Raw genomic sequence first — 18149 nt, 5'->3', positions numbered from 1 at the left:
ATTTTTGACCAAAAATGAACATTTTTACATCTAATTTGCATATCACTCATGGAATCTTTGTATGCTTAATATTTCTTTGTCCATATATGCCTAGATGCATTCCCATTAAATTTCAGCCCAATCTGAGTAGATTTGGAATTATAGATTTTTAACCAAAAAGACACATTTTTAGCCCTAATTTGCATATCACTGACGGAATCATCATGTCATGAACAAATCTTACTTTACACCCCCTTAAGAATGTTCCCACCAAAATTTCGCACCAATCTGCCCAGAAGTTTCGGAGTTTAAGTTTTTTGACCAAAAATCACATTTTTTTACCCACATCACACACCTGTGATGCGATCATTTTGATTTGAACAATTTTCCAACTAGACACCCAAGGTAATGGACCCACCAAATATCATGGCAATCGGTACAGCGGTTTTTGACTTTAAGTTCTTTACACACACACACACACACACAGACGCCAGGCGATCCCTATAGCACTACTGAACCTCAGTTCAGTTGTGCTAAAAATGGCTACTGACCTTTTTCTTATAATCATACAAAATCTAGTTAGTATCTAAAACGTGCTTTCCAGGTTGTGCATACTCTGATATGGTCACTTGTAAAAGTTCCCTGATATCATTGTCATCATCATCACCTTCAGTATTGCCATTATCAGTGTCACTTTAATCTGACTCATTGTCAGAGTCAGTACATGTATCACACTGTCCGTGTTCTCTGTGACATTCAAAACTATATCATCATCATCACCATCATCATCATCATCATCATGATGCATCGTTCATAGAATTGTAGCTTTGTTTTTATTTGCAAACCCGTAAGAACATATCACGCCATATTAAAATTCGCTGATGCTTCAATCACACCCGGTACAAACTGTTACTTCTCATAAATCTATCATTATGTTTTCCCCAATTACATAATCGCGTGCTCCGTGCCACGCTCCTACTCATAAGATCACTTGGACATTACCCAACATCGGCAAAATTGTGTACATTTTAACACCAAATATACAGTAATTTCAATTGTAACATCACCCCTTGTTATCCTAAAGGAGTGATCTGCGAGTGTGTTGGATGGAAAAACATACTGTTTGGCTACACCAAAATTTTCTGTATACAAAACTACAGAATTATTGGAAAATAATCAAGTAGTTCACATCATCTAATATAGCGGTATATATGACAAAGTATAAAAAAATACATTGGGATATAGTATAACACTGCAAACCTGGAAATTTTAAACTAAAAACCTATTTTAACATACTTCGTCAGATAACAAATCCACTTATCTTTGCAATATACACCACGACTTGACTTTTGCTAAGGGCATGGTCTTGTTGTTAGGGATACTTGCATACATTTTTGGAATCTTTATTCACTTGACTTTGTATATTATTTTCTGTACCTCTGCAATAGATACTCGTTTGGCCTTTGCTATATTGTGCATGGTCTTGTTGCAAGGAATATTTGCATAACTGATTAGCAATAATTTGCTTTATACATGTAGTTACACTGAAAGCTCACTATTTATTATGAACAGTTATGTTATACACTACATCTAACTATGTTTTTTGTAAATCAGCTTGTCAACATGTTTAAAATCATATGTATATATATGCAGTTCAGTAGTGTATAGGCTCTGAAATCTAGACTGTCCCAATAATATTTTTCAATGTTATAACTACAATACTGGTTTTAATGGGACACTAGGATTTGAAATAAGCTTTTGAATCTAGCCTAACCCTTACCAAAATGCAATATACTTTCAAGTATACTTTAAGTATACTTATTTGCAGCAAATAAGGATGATTTTATGTTTACTTTAAACTTTAAAATTATACTTATTTTGGACTTAAATATTTTTTTACTTCACTGCCCCTTGCAATAGAACAAGAAGATAATTTCAGAAATAAGTACAACATAAGTATACTGTACATGTACTTAAATGGGGACTTTGTAGGATTTTTTCAACAATTCAAAATCGTCTGCTCAAAAATAAGTATGAAATAAGTATATTTGATATATTTACATTGAACAAGTGCAAAATAAGACAAGCTTAAGGTTTGAATAATTATTCAACATAACAATCACATCTATTTTAACTATACTTGAAATGTACTTGAAATTGACAAAGTATATTTGTGTAGTACACATAACTATAATTTAAGTATACTGTTGACTGGTCAATTTGTGTAAAGGAACACATAATATATGGATATGCAACTTGTCCTAGCTGATACTATACTTCCTAAAAACACTTGTGGGTGGGATTTCTCAGAAAATTATCCTCTAGAATATTTTTTTCTGTCTGAGTACTTAGTTGTGGTTCTTGTCAGTGGCATACTGTTTGGGAGCCATTTAATTTCCAGTCACTGATTTATCGCTGCATTGAGCACTGGCACCATTCATGACTCTTCCAACTATCTCATGTTGTACCTCTTCTGGGACATTGCTTGCACGTCTTTCATCACTGTACTGCCCATCATTATGATCTACTGAAAGAGGATTTGAGAATAGAAATGGTAACTATTCAACTATAAGTTAAAGGTTTAGAGTGACTTAATGAAATAATGATGAATGGAAGAGTCAAATGAAATAATTGTAAATACAAGTAGCTGAAGCCTGCAGTAAATTGAGATAAGGCCTAAAAAAGATAATTATTTGGTTCCGGTTACCCGACCCACCTACATTTTCACCGCCGACCCTAAATTTTTTTTCTTTTATGTATTCAAGAAAAAAATAATAAAATTGCAAAAATTTTGAAGTCTCACGAGAAACAGTTGATGCGGAAACTGACATAAACTTAAAAAGACAAAGTAAAACTATTCTTCCAATCTTTAATGGCTGTACATCTGATAAGGAAGAAATAATACAGAGAACATTTTGAAAACAATGCAAAACCTGAACTAGACATCCACATATAAATAAATATATAATGAAATAAAAAAATCTACCTACCCATGCCATCTATTCAAAAACTGAGCATAATCGGAACCACCCAATTTCTTTTATTAGACCTAATGAATACTACTCAAAAGGCAAACACAGAACAATTTTTTGTTTTAACTGAAATGAACCAGATGTTACGGCAAAAAAAGAAACAAATAACTTGATGGCCATAGCAACCAGTGAGTTAATTGTCTCTTTTCTCATAACAACATTGAGTTGATTGGTTGCTATGGGCAATGCTGTTGGGAATTTCAGAAATTCTTCTGGAATATTTGTATGCTTATCATGTGGAGTCATGATGGGTGAATGGTTAGCGTGACCGGCTTGGAATCTACAGGTTGCGGGTTCGAGCCCCGTCGCTGCCTGCTGTTTGTTTCTGAGTGGCTAAAGTCCTTGGGCAAGATTTGAACCACGACTGTGCCTCAGTCAACCCAGCTGTATAACTGGGGACCTGGTAGGATGTAGGTTGCAATGTGAAGGCTTTAATCCTATGCGCTTAAATGGCTGCAATGGATTGTATGCTCCCCGGGGAGTTGAGGAAGACTAAAGGGCTGTTGTGCTGTTCTGATCCGAGCCACGGGTAATAATTGTAAAGCGCTTTGAGCACGGAGTGGGAAAGCGCTATATAAGAAACCAACATTATTATCTACCTTGAACAAAGCTGACACACATAATTTTTACATAGTTTTAATTTGGCTGGTAACTGCAACTAAAACTTAATACATTATCATTTTAAGATATAAATTTAGAACAGCCACTCATTTCACAGCACATGGTCTAGAAAATAACCACTATCTGGCATACATATGGGTGTAAATTAGTCAGGTTTGAAATCTTAACATTGGCCAATTTGCAGCAGAAATAGGTAAAGTAATATATATCTTACTTAATTAGAACCCTTTCCTGTTATGAACGTGAATGTCTGGTGTTTTCTCACCCAACACATGCTAATGCAGCAATAATAAATAAATAAAATGTTGGTTGTTATATCGCTCTTTCTCATTCTCTGTTCAAAGTGCTAAACAATTAGTACCCGGCATAGCTGCACACCGACCCTTTACTCCCTTGGGCGCATACAATTGCACCCAGCCTCTATATACACATATGATTACAGCATTTACATTTCAACTGCTATCCTACCATGTCCCAATTATACAGCTGGATTGACAGGGGCACAACTGCATTTCATATCTTGACCAAGACTAAGGCCTCGGACTTTGGCCATTCCGAAACAAACAGCAGAGACGGGTCTCAAACCTGTAACCTGTAGATTCAAAGCTGGCCACTCTAACCATTCACGCATCATGACTCAACGTATAACTCAATGACCAATATTCAAAACTGAAATTTCATTTGCATTTCAAAACTGCTCAAATACAGTGATGTCATTTAGCTTGATCCACTCTCTTCATTGATTCACATAATGTTGGAACACTCACTGATGTCATATAGCTTTCAAATTTTGTAATGATTTGCACCTATTTTTGGGCTGTTTATTTAATAAATAAAGTAAAAAACTAAATTTAAATCTTGCTATAGCATATAGGTTTTTTTTTTCAGCTGCCTATAAGAAGTTCCTTCCGTATCTTCCTTCATCCTTAACATTATATATTTACGAGATAGATTTTTTTCCTTCTTTCTTTCTTCATTTGTGATATTATCAGTCCTATCAACTATAAAGTCCCATTTAACACTATAGTAACTATTTACTTCATTTAAATGGGAGAGACTAGACTAACAGCTCACTAGATTCCATCTTGATTTACCATCTGATAACAGTAAAAAGCAGAAAGCTAGGATCAACACGCGCGTGGCATGCAAACATGTACTCACACATGTACAAGCGCATGCATACATGCATATGCTTAGAAGCCCATCTGTGCAGTGTCAGTTTTTGGCCATTACAGGTATGGTCAATAAATATACATACCATCATCAAGTAATGGTTGATGAGCTTTCTTCTTTTTTCTGTATAATTTGTAGACAACAGTAACTGGGCCCACAGCAAGTATTAATATGACTATCAATTCAGCAACACCAACAAAAAACCCTGTGTTTTTTGCATTTTTAAACCATTCAGCCGATAAGAAGTTACCTAAAACAATAATTGGGAGAGATTAAAAGTTTATTTTGTGATGATCCTCACAATTAACATGATCAGTCATTAGCTTAATAGCATAATTACATTACTGCCATTGTGGCAGCAACTTTCAAACAAACAGTGCTACAAGAATACATGTACCCTCTTTTTGACTTAAAGGGGAACACCACTACAGGAAATAAAGACAGTTTTGTCAACCTGTGGTTCTAGAGTGTCAGTTTATGACTGTACATCACTTACATTATATGCACGATTGCGCAAAAAAATACGAAGGGAAAATTATTGGCCATCTATTATGTTGTGGTAATACCCTTATTAGCAATCGCACTAGACACAGAATTTAGTAGCAATGAATACATACTACAAAGTGCCTGTGATATGCTGGAAATTGCTGGGTTTTGATAATTTACTCTAAAGGTCAAAGTTAAGCTAAGAAAGTTTACACCTGATGATATCCCTGTATATTCGTGAGCAAAGAACAAATGCTGATCCAGTCAAGTGTGGAAATTGTGTAAATATATTATGAACCAAAAGTCAAGGCAACTCATGAATATTCAATGTGATTCCATATTTATGAGGCTCGCCCCCATGAGACAATGTGCGACCACTAATATGGGCTACCACTAATCAATAGACAGCCAATAATTTCGTATTTTGCAGTATAATGTATTAAAATGATGTAAATTAAAGCAGAACAATGTGCAACCCAAAGTTTACAAAAATGCATGGCGTTTACGGTGGCCCCTAGGTGATAATACAAAATCTTAATCTTAATTCTCCTTCTAATTCTTGAAAGGATCTCTTATTTTTTTAGTGTATGATACCTTTTAATACTCTGTACAAAAAATTGACATCCCAAGAACAATTTTTTGCATATTCTGTATTAAACTTTTGTCTTTCAAGAACAAACTTATAATACTATGAACAAAACTTTTGTTTTCAAAGAGCAATCCTTATTTTCTACCCACTCTTCAATTCAAGTAAATTTGAAATTCCAACTCAAAACTAAATTTCATGGTACCAGTAACGTTTAATTTCAAGATGTGAAACTCTGCCTATGAGGGCGCAATTTAAGTTTCGTCGACAAGTACTCTGACATATCGTACCATTCAGTGTTCCATCACTCACTGATTACTGCTTGTACGTGTGTTTGAGAACGGACAGAGCCCAGGGGACTAAGCTACAATTTCTCACATTTCTTATCATGCGTCTATTGTTGTACTTGTAGGTACTGTGGTGTAACATGAGAAATACCAGAGAAATACCACTGAGCTCCATCGCGCTGACGCGATAGCGTGTCACGTGACAGGCATCGTCCCCCCCCTGAGAAATACGATGATGTCGACGTCAGAAAAGATAGTAGGAACTTCCGGAATGTAGGATGGTAATATGGGGTCTTGTTGTGACATCGACGCCATCGTATCTCTTTAATATTATCTCAATCCACGGATAGCAGTGTGACAGGCAGGGCCCGGGAGGCAGGGCCCTCAATCAGGTCTGATAGCACCATAGCGTGGCTGTCTCTCCTCTTAGCTGATGTTGCCAGGTATGTGTAATGCTGCAATTACTGGTCCAAGGACTTGTGGGATAACTTCACTTCCGCTGCCATTAAAAGATTTGTCATCTCAAAAGAGAGTTTGCATGCAAATAATTTAAATTCAATACATACCCACCAGAGAAAGATTTGTACCAGACGAAATTTAAATTGCGCCCTCATAGGCAGAGAGTTTCACATATTGAAATAAAACGTTACTGGTACCATGAAATTTAGTTTTGAGTTGGAATTTCAAATTTGGACATTCCTGTAATAGATTTTCTGTAATAGTCTTTTTAAAAGAAATACATGTTCTCAATTTAGGATTTGCGATTATTTTGATTCAAATTTGTTGGCATGAGCAATTGCTTCTTTAGTACTACTTTATGTTCCTCAGTTGGCAAATTTGTACAATAAATGTAATTCTGAGAAAATCTTAAACATTTCATAGCATCAGTATAGTCACATCATGAATAGTAACTTTTATAACCTCACATAATCCTAGATGAATATCTTTCGACCAAAAATATTGACTTAATACCCTAGCCACTAAATCGATAAACAATGCAAGTTTGTGCCACTGGCTCTGTTGTGCTCATAATCTAAGCCAAAAGTGTCAAAATCCCAATTATCTTTCCATTTTTTTTTTTAAATTATGCTTGTGGAAGTCTTAATAATTATTCCACAATATTGTTGTTCGCATCGGTCAGCCATAAAATACTTGTAGCCTAAGTTTTTGTCACTGCTTTGGCATTGACTCATAGTGACAACTATACCTCTTTAATGAGACAGTACTCATATTTTCAAATGAAAATTTCTACTCACAGAGTCAAAAAAAATTCATTCTTGTACTGAAATTTTCCTTGGTTCATGAGTTGGTGAATAATACCTACATAGTTCATACAACATTTGGGGGAAAGTCAGTAAATTTTACCACTGCAGATTTTCAACTCTCTGTTTCATCTATTTGCAAACCTTATATCAAAAACAACTATATTACAAAGAATGTATAACTGTGGTTCTATGTGTAAGCATTATAATAGTATCAACATCTACCTGTGCGTAGTGTCACTGTCACACTAGATGGATCACTTTTTTTGTTGCCATGTAGGACAGTGACTTTGACTGTATACTCTCCTCCCGCCTCTAAAGCATTGACCACGAAAGAGTTGATGTCATAGTCAGGATCCTTTATTATTTTGCTAGTTACAGGAACATTGGCAGGCTGGTTTTCTTGTTCTACTTTTATCTCATAGGCATCCCAGATGCTTTCTCCTGGTATTCGAGGTTTCCAGGTGACTTGCAGGGAGTCGGTTGTTGAAATTCCTGTCAAGTCTTCTACCATCAGTGGGACTGTTATAATCAAGATAGTAAAAGTAGATTATCTACTAATCTCTTTTAAATGAACTTAAGAATTATTGACTTTATATTACAGCAATGCTTTGTAAATCAATAACAATTCTAACTTATTAAACTTGGACCTACCAAAAGCTTTTTAAAATGACTCTAAAGTCAGCATCATTATATTAGTGCTTTCATTACTACAAGCCAGGTATGTTTGTATGGATGTAATGAAAACTGTGAATTGATATTGCTGAATAAAGAAGCAAGTGAACTTGACTATGACATAATTTTCTCTTTATTTAAGTTTCCAAAGACCTTTTTTACTGTAAAATTTAACAGGGTCTGCCTGCATTCACGCATTATCTACCTACCAGAGCAATCCTCAACTTTTGCGCATCTGTTGATTGTTTGACCTTGATTTACACACGCTGGTATTGTCAATTCGAAGGCCTTGCAGCAAGGTACACATGGTTCACAAATGTCCGTCAGGCTATCATGATAATACTTATACATACACACACAGTCAATATGGACTCCATCGTAGTAACTATTTGGGTCTTGTCTTGTACAATTCTTTTCATAATCAGCACTGATTTTAAGCTGCTGCTATAACAGATAGAAGACATAAAAGAAGTGTGAACACTGTAAACAATTGTAGTATCAATAATTTAATGTCAACGATTAACACTGAAGTAAAGCATTTTCCCTATGTGCGACATTCGTTTATAGCACTCATACTAGGTGTACTGTTTCAATTGGTTTATTTACAAACCCAGCATGTAGCCTTTGTAAATTGGTCAATTAGCAAATGAAACAGTATACTTTTACACTTGAAATGGATGATATAAATGTTTGTGGTACATACAGAAAATGTTTTATTTTGGTGTTAAGGTATATATAATATTTAATAATAATTTATGTACATATTCTGAACATGTATAAATATTTCATTCATTTTTTTTCAAAACATAATTTATCCTACAAGGCTAAAAAAAGAGAGAATTGTTTCTGGTCAGCACACACATCTCCTATATACCCACTTCGATCTTATTTTTTCCATGTTTGTATACCTAAGTATAATATATTGACCAAAATCAAACACCGATGGTCAGATTACAATTTGATTTGAACAATTTTGAAACTAGACACCCATGGTAATATATCCACCAAATATCATCGCTTTTTGACTCTAAGTTGTTTACAGACACACATCCACACATACAGATAGACATACAGACAGACACTTTGCCATGCCTATATAGCACTACAGTACTGAACCTAAGTTCAGTTGTGCTAAAAAAAAATCACATTTTAAACAAAATTTCCTGACCAGAAACTATTCTTTTCTTTCAAGTCAAGACTCTTTAACATATGTGGAAGATGACCATGTGTAAAACAATAGACACACATATATATATATAAAATTGTTTCTGTAAAATAAATAGAATTACACGATTGTAATGGTTAGACTATTCTCACTGCCAGACTCGTGACTATCGTCCCTAATCTGTTTATGTATGCCGAGCGGCACTGCCGCGAGAAGTCCCTCTCTTCTGCCAGCTGCGTCGCTTGGCATGTATAAACAGATTAGGGACGATAGTCACGAGTCTGGCAGTGAGACTATGGTTAGACTAACTTGGAATTAAATTTATTTCATCCAAACATGCAATGTTTTATTACACTTATTTTTGCAAATTTATATATTTATTACTTTTCCTTTCTTTGAAACAATAAAATACAAAATGTAATTGTGAGTCTTAATAAAGCTGCACTAGCAGAAACTGTAATGGTTTTTAACTCTTTTGTTAGATAAATCGACTAATATGTCTGCACCCACATATAATCCAAATCTAGACTGTATGATAAGCATGTTGTTCAGCCCTATCAGGTTTCTTATACCACAACTGCAGTGTACTAATCTACCCAATATCCTCCACAAGCCAACAACCAGATTGGGTTGCAGCAAATACAATATCATTATGCTCTAAAAGGTGTCAAAATTACCATGATGCCAGCCTTTCAAATCTGATTTATGAGACCAGCCATCTAATGTTGCATCAATTATAGCAATAGTAACATAAGTTTCTGGCCGAAGTCTGGTATTTTATAAGTACAAACAATTAGCAAGTATCTCCAGAACAACAACCATTCGTAACATCAGAAGCTATTCTGTATATTTGATTTTTAATCTACATAATCACCTCTGTTTGAACTTCTAATTACAAGTTAATTTAGCCAAGTTTATATTGCCTTTGAACAGAAACTATAAAGCTTATATACCCTAGTCATTTCTATGTCAAAACAAACCATGTCTACCTCACTGGATGGTTTTGCAGTGCTCGAAATAAGAGTAAAAAAAGTTCCATGTCACCATTATTTTCCCAATTTTTCATAAATTATTCTTGAGGAGGTAGAATTTAAAATAATTCCCAATATTTCAATTCATTCAGCTGGAAACTACTTGACCTAAGGGTTTGTCACTACTCATCTAGCAACTTGTAGAGAAGGCCCAACTGCTAGGTCATTCATATTTTCCTTCGCTGAATGAAGAAAATTATTGCTGAATCACTGTGACATGTGCCCTGCCTATTCCATTACATTACTATTCATGGGCAGGTACATGAATATTAATTAGGGTTTGGGTTATTCATTATCCTTGGCTTGTAACTTACAGTGTACCACATGTAGCAATAAAGAATGTAGTGTTTTGAGTGTACTCTATGATTCCAGTTATCTTTCCTTACCCACTACACCAAACACTGGTCAACTCGCTACAAAGACCAGGATTAAGAACTTGATAAGGTTACAATCATATATAATTCTCACTACCTGCAATACAATTCTACACATCACTGTGGAGTCAAATGGAACGAAGTCGCACGACAACGCGTTCTAATGTCGACAACTACACTTCCGGTCAGCTATGCTAATACACAGGAATGTTTCTTTCCGATTTTCAGTTGTAGACATCTCTTGTAATTTTGCCCTGGAAAGATACTGTACATATTTAAATTTCCCACCACCATAACTATATGAGCTTAAAACTTGCGTTTATCTTATTTGATACAATTAAACTGTTTGGAAGAAACATTCACGTGTATTGACATAGGCGACCGGAAGTGTAGGTGTCGACAATTGCAAGCGCGGTCGCGAGACTGCGTTCCATTTGACTCCTTAGCGATGCATAGAATTGTATTGCAGGTAGCGAGAATTATAACAATTTTCAGTGAATGAATTGGTGGCTGTCTGATTGAAAAATTAATACCCCAGTTACAGTTAGTGCAGCTTTAAATATAATATTGGTACAACTTACTAAATGTTTTCTTTTCGAGGGAAAATATGTCACATATTGTATCATTTAGTAAATGTTATATACATGGAATTATTCATGACAATATTGAAATGTGAATAACTTTCCCTTGTGTGATTTTACCTCTTTCAACAATGATACATTTTTCTGACTATTGTGGGGGTTTTCTTCAAATGAAGTGTTACCATATCCACTGTTTGTTATTACAGGTAAACTGCATACGTTTACCTGTCATTCACAAAAAAAAATAGGAGAAAAACAATTTAGATCTTTAATTCATATTAGATTTATTATTATCTACTTACTGGTAATTGCATAATATAACATCAATCCAGTATTTGGTTATAATTGCCATTGATCTGCAACTTTTAATTACGTATTTGGACGTCTACATGCAATTTGTGTTCCAGAACCATTACTATATTACATGAACTTGATATCATTAAATGATTTTGGTTACCATGGTCACTGAAATTCACTTTAGATAAAGCCATTGAATCAGGCACTTTAAGAAATCAAAGACAAAACATGGAACTTTTGTGTAGCTATGATCTGTTTATGTGAAAAGGCGATTTTCATATTTTTGTCCCATTCATTGCCATGGCAACAGTAAATTTAATACACTTTGATTCATCACTTTCTGTAACCTATGTATTCAACAAGCAAGTACATGGAATGTATTTACCATTGCTATATCGTACTTCAGTGAAATGGGGAATTTCAAAGAAATTAGACAATTTGGGTTACCACGGTAACCAAGTAATATCTTGTAAGATTATGATCTGTATGCAAGTTTTTGATAAATTTATACCAATTACATAATTGTGTTTTAAATACTTTGCGATTCGTGTTCGTCACGTATCGCTAACTCGCGACTGTCCTGACAGGGCAGGTGAACTTAGGTCATCGCGGTCACGTGTCAGAAGAAACAGGACAGTCGCGAGTTGAACATACCCGTCCGGTAAAAACAGAACACGCACTGGGTAATTATAGAAAGTGTTGTTAATAGTGCAAAACTTGTGATCTATTTACATTATCTTGGCCTATAGCATGATATGGTGCCATCAATTATGGATATAGATTTTACGCTACAAGACGACGTACTTGTATGTAATGATGTATGTGTTTGTGATACAGACGCCCGGATGTATCTGACGAGAAGTTAAAAACACTTACGTGCGTTATTCGGTAGCCCATGGCAAAATAAAACGTATTGAAAATTGTAACTTACCGTTGACAAACAAAAATATGAGAAAATTGCATGCAGTGCTATATATCGCACTGGCAAAAACATTATTAAGACTATATCAGCGTCTGTGCAAAGTTTGCTCGAGTAAGACTCCTGGGCATGCACTCCCTAGCACACTGTAGTAACTTGCAAGCCTGTATCAATCACGTGCACGTGTGAAAGTATGATTGACGGTGATATGACGCAGAGCTATTTTGAGCACGGTATAAGGGACCAGTTCAGTTTCTTCTATCGGGGGTTGGTGTAGGTAGATGAGCAGGCGGTAACGTTTTTGTTTTGTTTTTGTTTTTTTATGTTGTTGGTGTTTTTGTTTTTTGTTTTTTTGTTGTTTTTTTAAACAAGGATTAGGGATGGTGATAATAATTTTGAAAATGTTAAAGGGTTGGGAGCTCGGTCCGTGCTTTGGTCAGTAATGGAAGAACAATCCATCCACAGGCACTTGAACCCATATCTATAAAAATATGAATAACAGAGGATGACGTACCCCTATTGTGTCATTGTCTATCTTTGAATGTAACAGAATAGCATATATCTTGAGTATGTGTATACTATGTGCATGTATATACATATATGTATATACACGGATTTAATTATATAGGCTCCCAGGGGTACCCCAAATGCAATAAAATGTGTTCGATTTTCACACGACCCGAGGTACTAGTGCCCAAGAGACGTCAGTTACCCTGGGCTGAGGCTTCCCGGCCGGGGACGCATAATCGAACACACCCATGCATTTAAACTCGTGGCTATTTCAACCCAATGTATAAAAATACCGCCAATGGCGTTGTAGCACAACTGTAGTTTTTTAAAATGTTTATCCATATGCTAGTCTATGCTAACAATAGGTGTTTATTTGCTGAATAACTATCCAGTTGCCTATCCAACCATGTTGCTATCTTTACAATAAATGCTATCATTTGGCTGTTGCTATGGGCGTGGTCATGTTGTTAGATATATTTGCATACATTTGTGTATGTTTTTGTTCACTTGTGTATGAATTCCTGATATTGTCTTTGCAATATACGTGATCATTTGGCTGTTGCTATGGGCGTGGTCTTGTTGCTAGGAAAATTTACATACATTTTTTTGAATGTTTATTCAATTGTCTATTAAACCCTGTTGTTATCTTTGTGAAATACACCACCGTTTGGCTGTTGCTATGGGCGTGGTCATGGTTACTAGGGTATTTGCATACATTTTTTGAATGTTTATTCATCTGTCTTTCTATTCCTGTTGTTATCTTTGCAATATACGTGATTATTTGGCTGTTGTTATGGGCGTGGTCTTGTTGCTATGCAAATTTACATACATTTTTTGGATGTTTATTCAATTATCTATTAAACCCTGTTGTTATCTTTGTGAAATACACCACCGTTTGGCTGTTGCTATGGGCGTGGTCGTGGTTGCTAGGGCCAATTTTGTCAAAATGTTTTTAAGAAAATCTGCAGAATAACAGTTTCAGAAACATCTCGCCAAGTTTCAGACTAATTGACCAAGTACTTTTTGAGATATAAGTTTTTGACCAAAAATGAACATTTTTACACCTAATTTGCATATCACTCATGGAATCATGGTATGCTTAATATTTCTTCGTCCATACATCCCTAGATACATTCCCATTAAATTTCAGCCCAATCTGCTCAGTAGTTTTAGAATTATAGATTTTTAACCAAAAAGACACATTTTTAGCCCTAATTTGCATATCACTGATGGAATCATCCCGTCATGAACAAATCTTACTTTACACCCCCTTAAAGAATGTTCCCACCAAATTTCGCACCAATCTGCCCAGTAGTTTCTGAGTTTAAGTTTTTTGACCAAAAATCACATTTTTTGACCCAAATCACATACCTGTGATGCGATCATTTTGATTTGAACAATTTCCCAACTAGACACCCAAAGTAATGGACCCACCAAATATCGTGGCAATCGGTTCAGCGGTTTTTGACTTTAAGTTGTTTACACACACACACACACACACACAGACAGACAGACAGACGCCGGGCGATCCCTATAGCACTACTGAACAAGTTCAGTTGTGCTAAAAACTAGTTCCTCATCTACCGTTTCTGCGCTACTTTCTGAGCGAGTGCCAATGATTTACCCGACATGGAAAAGATATGATCGAGGAGGGGTCTCGGTTTTTGTTGTAGCTTTTTAATATGGTGAGTCATCATGCTGTAGGGAGTTCGAGGGAGTCAGTGACTGTTTGTCGAGCGACCCCTCCCACTGAACAACTGACCAGTCCCTAATTGTCCCGCTAAATTGACCGTAGAGGGAGCTATTGTACCTATAAAAAGTATGTCAGATTTTCTGGAGATTTTGGTGAAATTTGAAAGCTTGACAAGTCCAATGGCCACTGCGACCCTCGGCTCTCATTATAGCCAGCGGGAAAATAGCTGAAAGGGTTGCATTGTATGTAACGATATCTACTGCATAAAGGAGCCTTTAGTAACTATAAGGTGGGGCCGGGGGGGTGGAAGGGCTGGGGAAATCAATCCCAGTCTGTGGCTTAAAATGTGACCCTCCCCTAGTCTGTTGTGATAGAAATATCCCTCCCTCAATTTCCTTATCCTCCTCCTGTTCAAATATTTCCATGAAAAACCATTCTTAACGTCGATGCCCTGGCTGTGGTGTAGTTGTTGGTGCTCAAGATTGGTAGGCATGCAGGAATCATGTGCTCGAATCTCTCTAGACACAGGGAATTTTTCTGTAGGAAGATCCTGCCACATTGATAGTTTTTACAGGCTGTAAAGGCATTTATTGTAGGAACAAAGTTAGCGGTCATGTGTACAGTATTTATCAAAGATACGTTTATGTTAGTGTGTAACCTATGGTGTCAGGGCACCTTCACTGGCATTACCCCTTTCACAGAGATCCGATGAGGGTGAATGACATTTCACAGGCTACCTTTATGTAAGCTTATGCCTCTTTACTGAACTGTCAAGATTCATAATTAGCGTCTTGCATCCTCTCCCCCTCATCCACAATCTGGGAGAATATGAGGGCTATGAGGTAAGACAAGTTAACAATTAATGCATCTCAACAGCACAGTAAACAGGCTAAGTCATTTGCCACTGTAAAATCATTTTGAGTTTTTTCTGTGTGTATATTAATGGCAAGATATTCTTTTTGCAAATTAGCTACCAAAATCTGATCTCACCCTTCTACATAAACCTTTTTTAACATGCAAATTCCAGAGTTGTAATTGTGTTTTCTATAAGCAACCAGTTCACGGGATGATGGTATTGGGATGCTAACACAGACACAAACTAAAATTATTGTTATAATATACAAATGTATTGATATAAGCTCACAAAGAACATTACTGTAAATACACACAGTCCGGTGGAATCTCTGATAGCAAAGTTTTTGTGAAGTTAAAGTGTCCTACACCTACACAAATTCACAAAGTTGACAGGCACCAAAATGTTACATGGGAAAGAAAAGGAAAATACTGTTTTATTATTGATCTCCTGAAAATCTGTTCTGACATCTCAAAACAAACATTTTTTAATACAAAAAAAAAATTTCGTGAAATTTATCTTTCATGGGCAGTGGGTGGTCACACTTTTATCAACAAACACCACACAACAGATAACACATACATTGGAACAATTTGTGGGAAAAAACAAATGATACATACACATTCATAGCTTGTAGCATTCTCCATATTAACAGCATTGGTGTTGGAAGTGCAAAAACCAACAATTCATTCTAACAAACTTAATAAATGCATAAATAGTGTATCATACACACAAAACAAATACATGTATATCATTTCAGTTCATCTGTTTTTGGTACTGTCTATGATGAAACAAAAAAGAAGAAGACATAACTTACTCTTTGACTTGTTCTAAAGTCTGATAACTAATACTGTTGTATTGCAAACCTTTGGGGCATGTTTCCTTTTACCATATTTTGGCAATTGTACTATCAAATTAAGGCAAGAGAATGGAGGTGAAATTGTTGGCAGTAACATGCTTTAGTTTACTTTTTGGTCTGTTACAAAAATGTCTGTCAGTGTAACCTGATCCCATCTTACATTTAGCTATCTTTACATTTAATACTTTGTTGTTGTTGTTGTTGTTGTTGTTGTTGTGTGTGTGTGTGCGTGTTTGCATGCACGTGTGTGTGTGTGTTTGTTTGTTTGTTGGGGTGTCAATTCATTGAGAATACTGTATGGTTCAAATACATAGTCTAGTCTTTCACTCACAAAGGTATATGATGTAAATGTTAATGCGATAAATTTTAACATTTTCACTTTCCCTGTACAAAATATTGAAGACAGAAAAGTGGTTGACCCTACCATTTCATCTCCTAATTAGCAAGCCATCCCAGACATTTTCTAGGTATCTCTATTTAGTACATTTCAAAATTCAATCAGATATCTACACTGCAGTAAATATTGACGTAACTTTATAGGAATATATAAAAGTGCATCGCCTTGGATGAACTTTGTTTTTGGGGGGGGGGGGGGGGGGAGTGGAGTTACTTTGACAACCTCAACATTAACTACCAGAGTTGTTTTTTTCTCTTTTGCTCATTGCACTCAGTAGGTAAATCTGCTACAATTCAAATTCATTTCACTGCCCACCCCCCATCCCCGCATGCCATACAGTATAGGATTTTCTCATCAATATGATCATTACCTAGACTGTAAGATACGTCGTGACGTTTCACACTCACTCATCTCCTCTCTGTTAGGGGTTGGCCGATGTTTGAGGGCGCCCCGTTACGGCGTACCTTACAGACTAATCATTACCCCTGAATTACGAATTTTCCAATGCTGATATAAAATACTTGCACACTTGTCATCGTAAGTTTTTCAATCATCTAACTGCTAAATGTGAGAAGGAACCAAATGAGATATTGAACCAAATAATGGACAGTTATATTTACAAGATTCCTACCCTATCCCATCCTATCCCATTGGAAAACAGGATATTTTCCTGGTAGTTTGCATTGGTAGGTTATTCCATTGACATCAAGCTAGGGGTGATAATTTACCTACATTTTAAAATATGGTAGGTGTTCGTACAAAAATAAAATAAGAGTTTCAATCAGTGTCTTCTGAATGGTCAAGTATTCGTTTACATTCTTCTCATATCACTTCTTTTAATACCTAAACATTTGACTATTCATTCTTAAAATGGAAGTTAAAAGTTAATTGTTCAGACTTCATTTTCTGTATCTTTTTTTCTGGTTACTAATTTATTCAATGTAGTCTTCATTCTGTATCAGCCTGACAGATGTTTCTGTAATATTTCGCAATTTAGACAAAAGACTTTCGACAGCGTGTTGCAGGTTTGAGTTCACTATCTCTGTTTGCTACAATCACACAGAAACCAATGAGAAACTGCCTATACTAAATTGTAAGATAGCATGATTGAATGAACAATTTCTTGCTACAGTGTGTCGACAATGAAATAAGCTAACATGCCACTACGCAGACATCACATACAGACATCAAAACACTGGTGCCAGCATGTCTACGCCTAGTTGCAGTACATTTGAAAAGTTTCATTGAGACTAAATATAGCAAAGAATTGCAATCTTGTTATCTCAAAATGTAGAATGCAGTTTTGTATTGGTTTCTGCGTAACTGTATGAAACAGAGACAGTGAACAGTAATCTGCAATGCCCTGTAA

The 18149-nt window shown here is 35.8% G+C and overlaps 1 protein-coding gene across 3 annotated transcripts; it reads right to left on the bottom strand.

Annotated features, from left to right (window-relative positions):
* Positions 1-559: 559 nt before the first annotated feature.
* LOC144432826 (uncharacterized) lies at positions 560-12619 on the bottom strand. Of its 3 annotated transcripts, none has more exons than XM_078121115.1 (6): positions 12481-12619; positions 11373-11477; positions 8311-8545; positions 7652-7948; positions 4891-5055; positions 560-2506 (listed from the first exon to the last, which is right to left on the bottom strand). In XM_078121115.1, the coding sequence occupies exons 1-6, from the start codon at positions 12541-12543 to the stop codon at positions 2370-2372; spliced, it is 1002 nt and encodes a 333-aa protein (XP_077977241.1). In that variant the 5' UTR covers positions 12544-12619; the 3' UTR covers positions 560-2369. The 3 variants fall into 3 exon arrangements, with proteins under 3 accessions (XP_077977241.1, XP_077977243.1, XP_077977244.1); XM_078121117.1 differs by having other exon boundaries at positions 560-2503; XM_078121118.1 differs by having other exon boundaries at positions 8311-8542.
* Between the last annotated feature and the right edge of the window lie 5530 nt (positions 12620-18149).

Source organism: Glandiceps talaboti, chromosome 3 (genome assembly GCF_964340395.1).
Source record: "Glandiceps talaboti chromosome 3, keGlaTala1.1, whole genome shotgun sequence".
NCBI lineage: Eukaryota > Metazoa > Hemichordata > Enteropneusta > Spengelidae > Glandiceps > Glandiceps talaboti.
The sequence above is the reverse complement of the archived record's forward strand: the minus strand, read 5'-3'. Positions and strand labels throughout refer to the sequence as shown.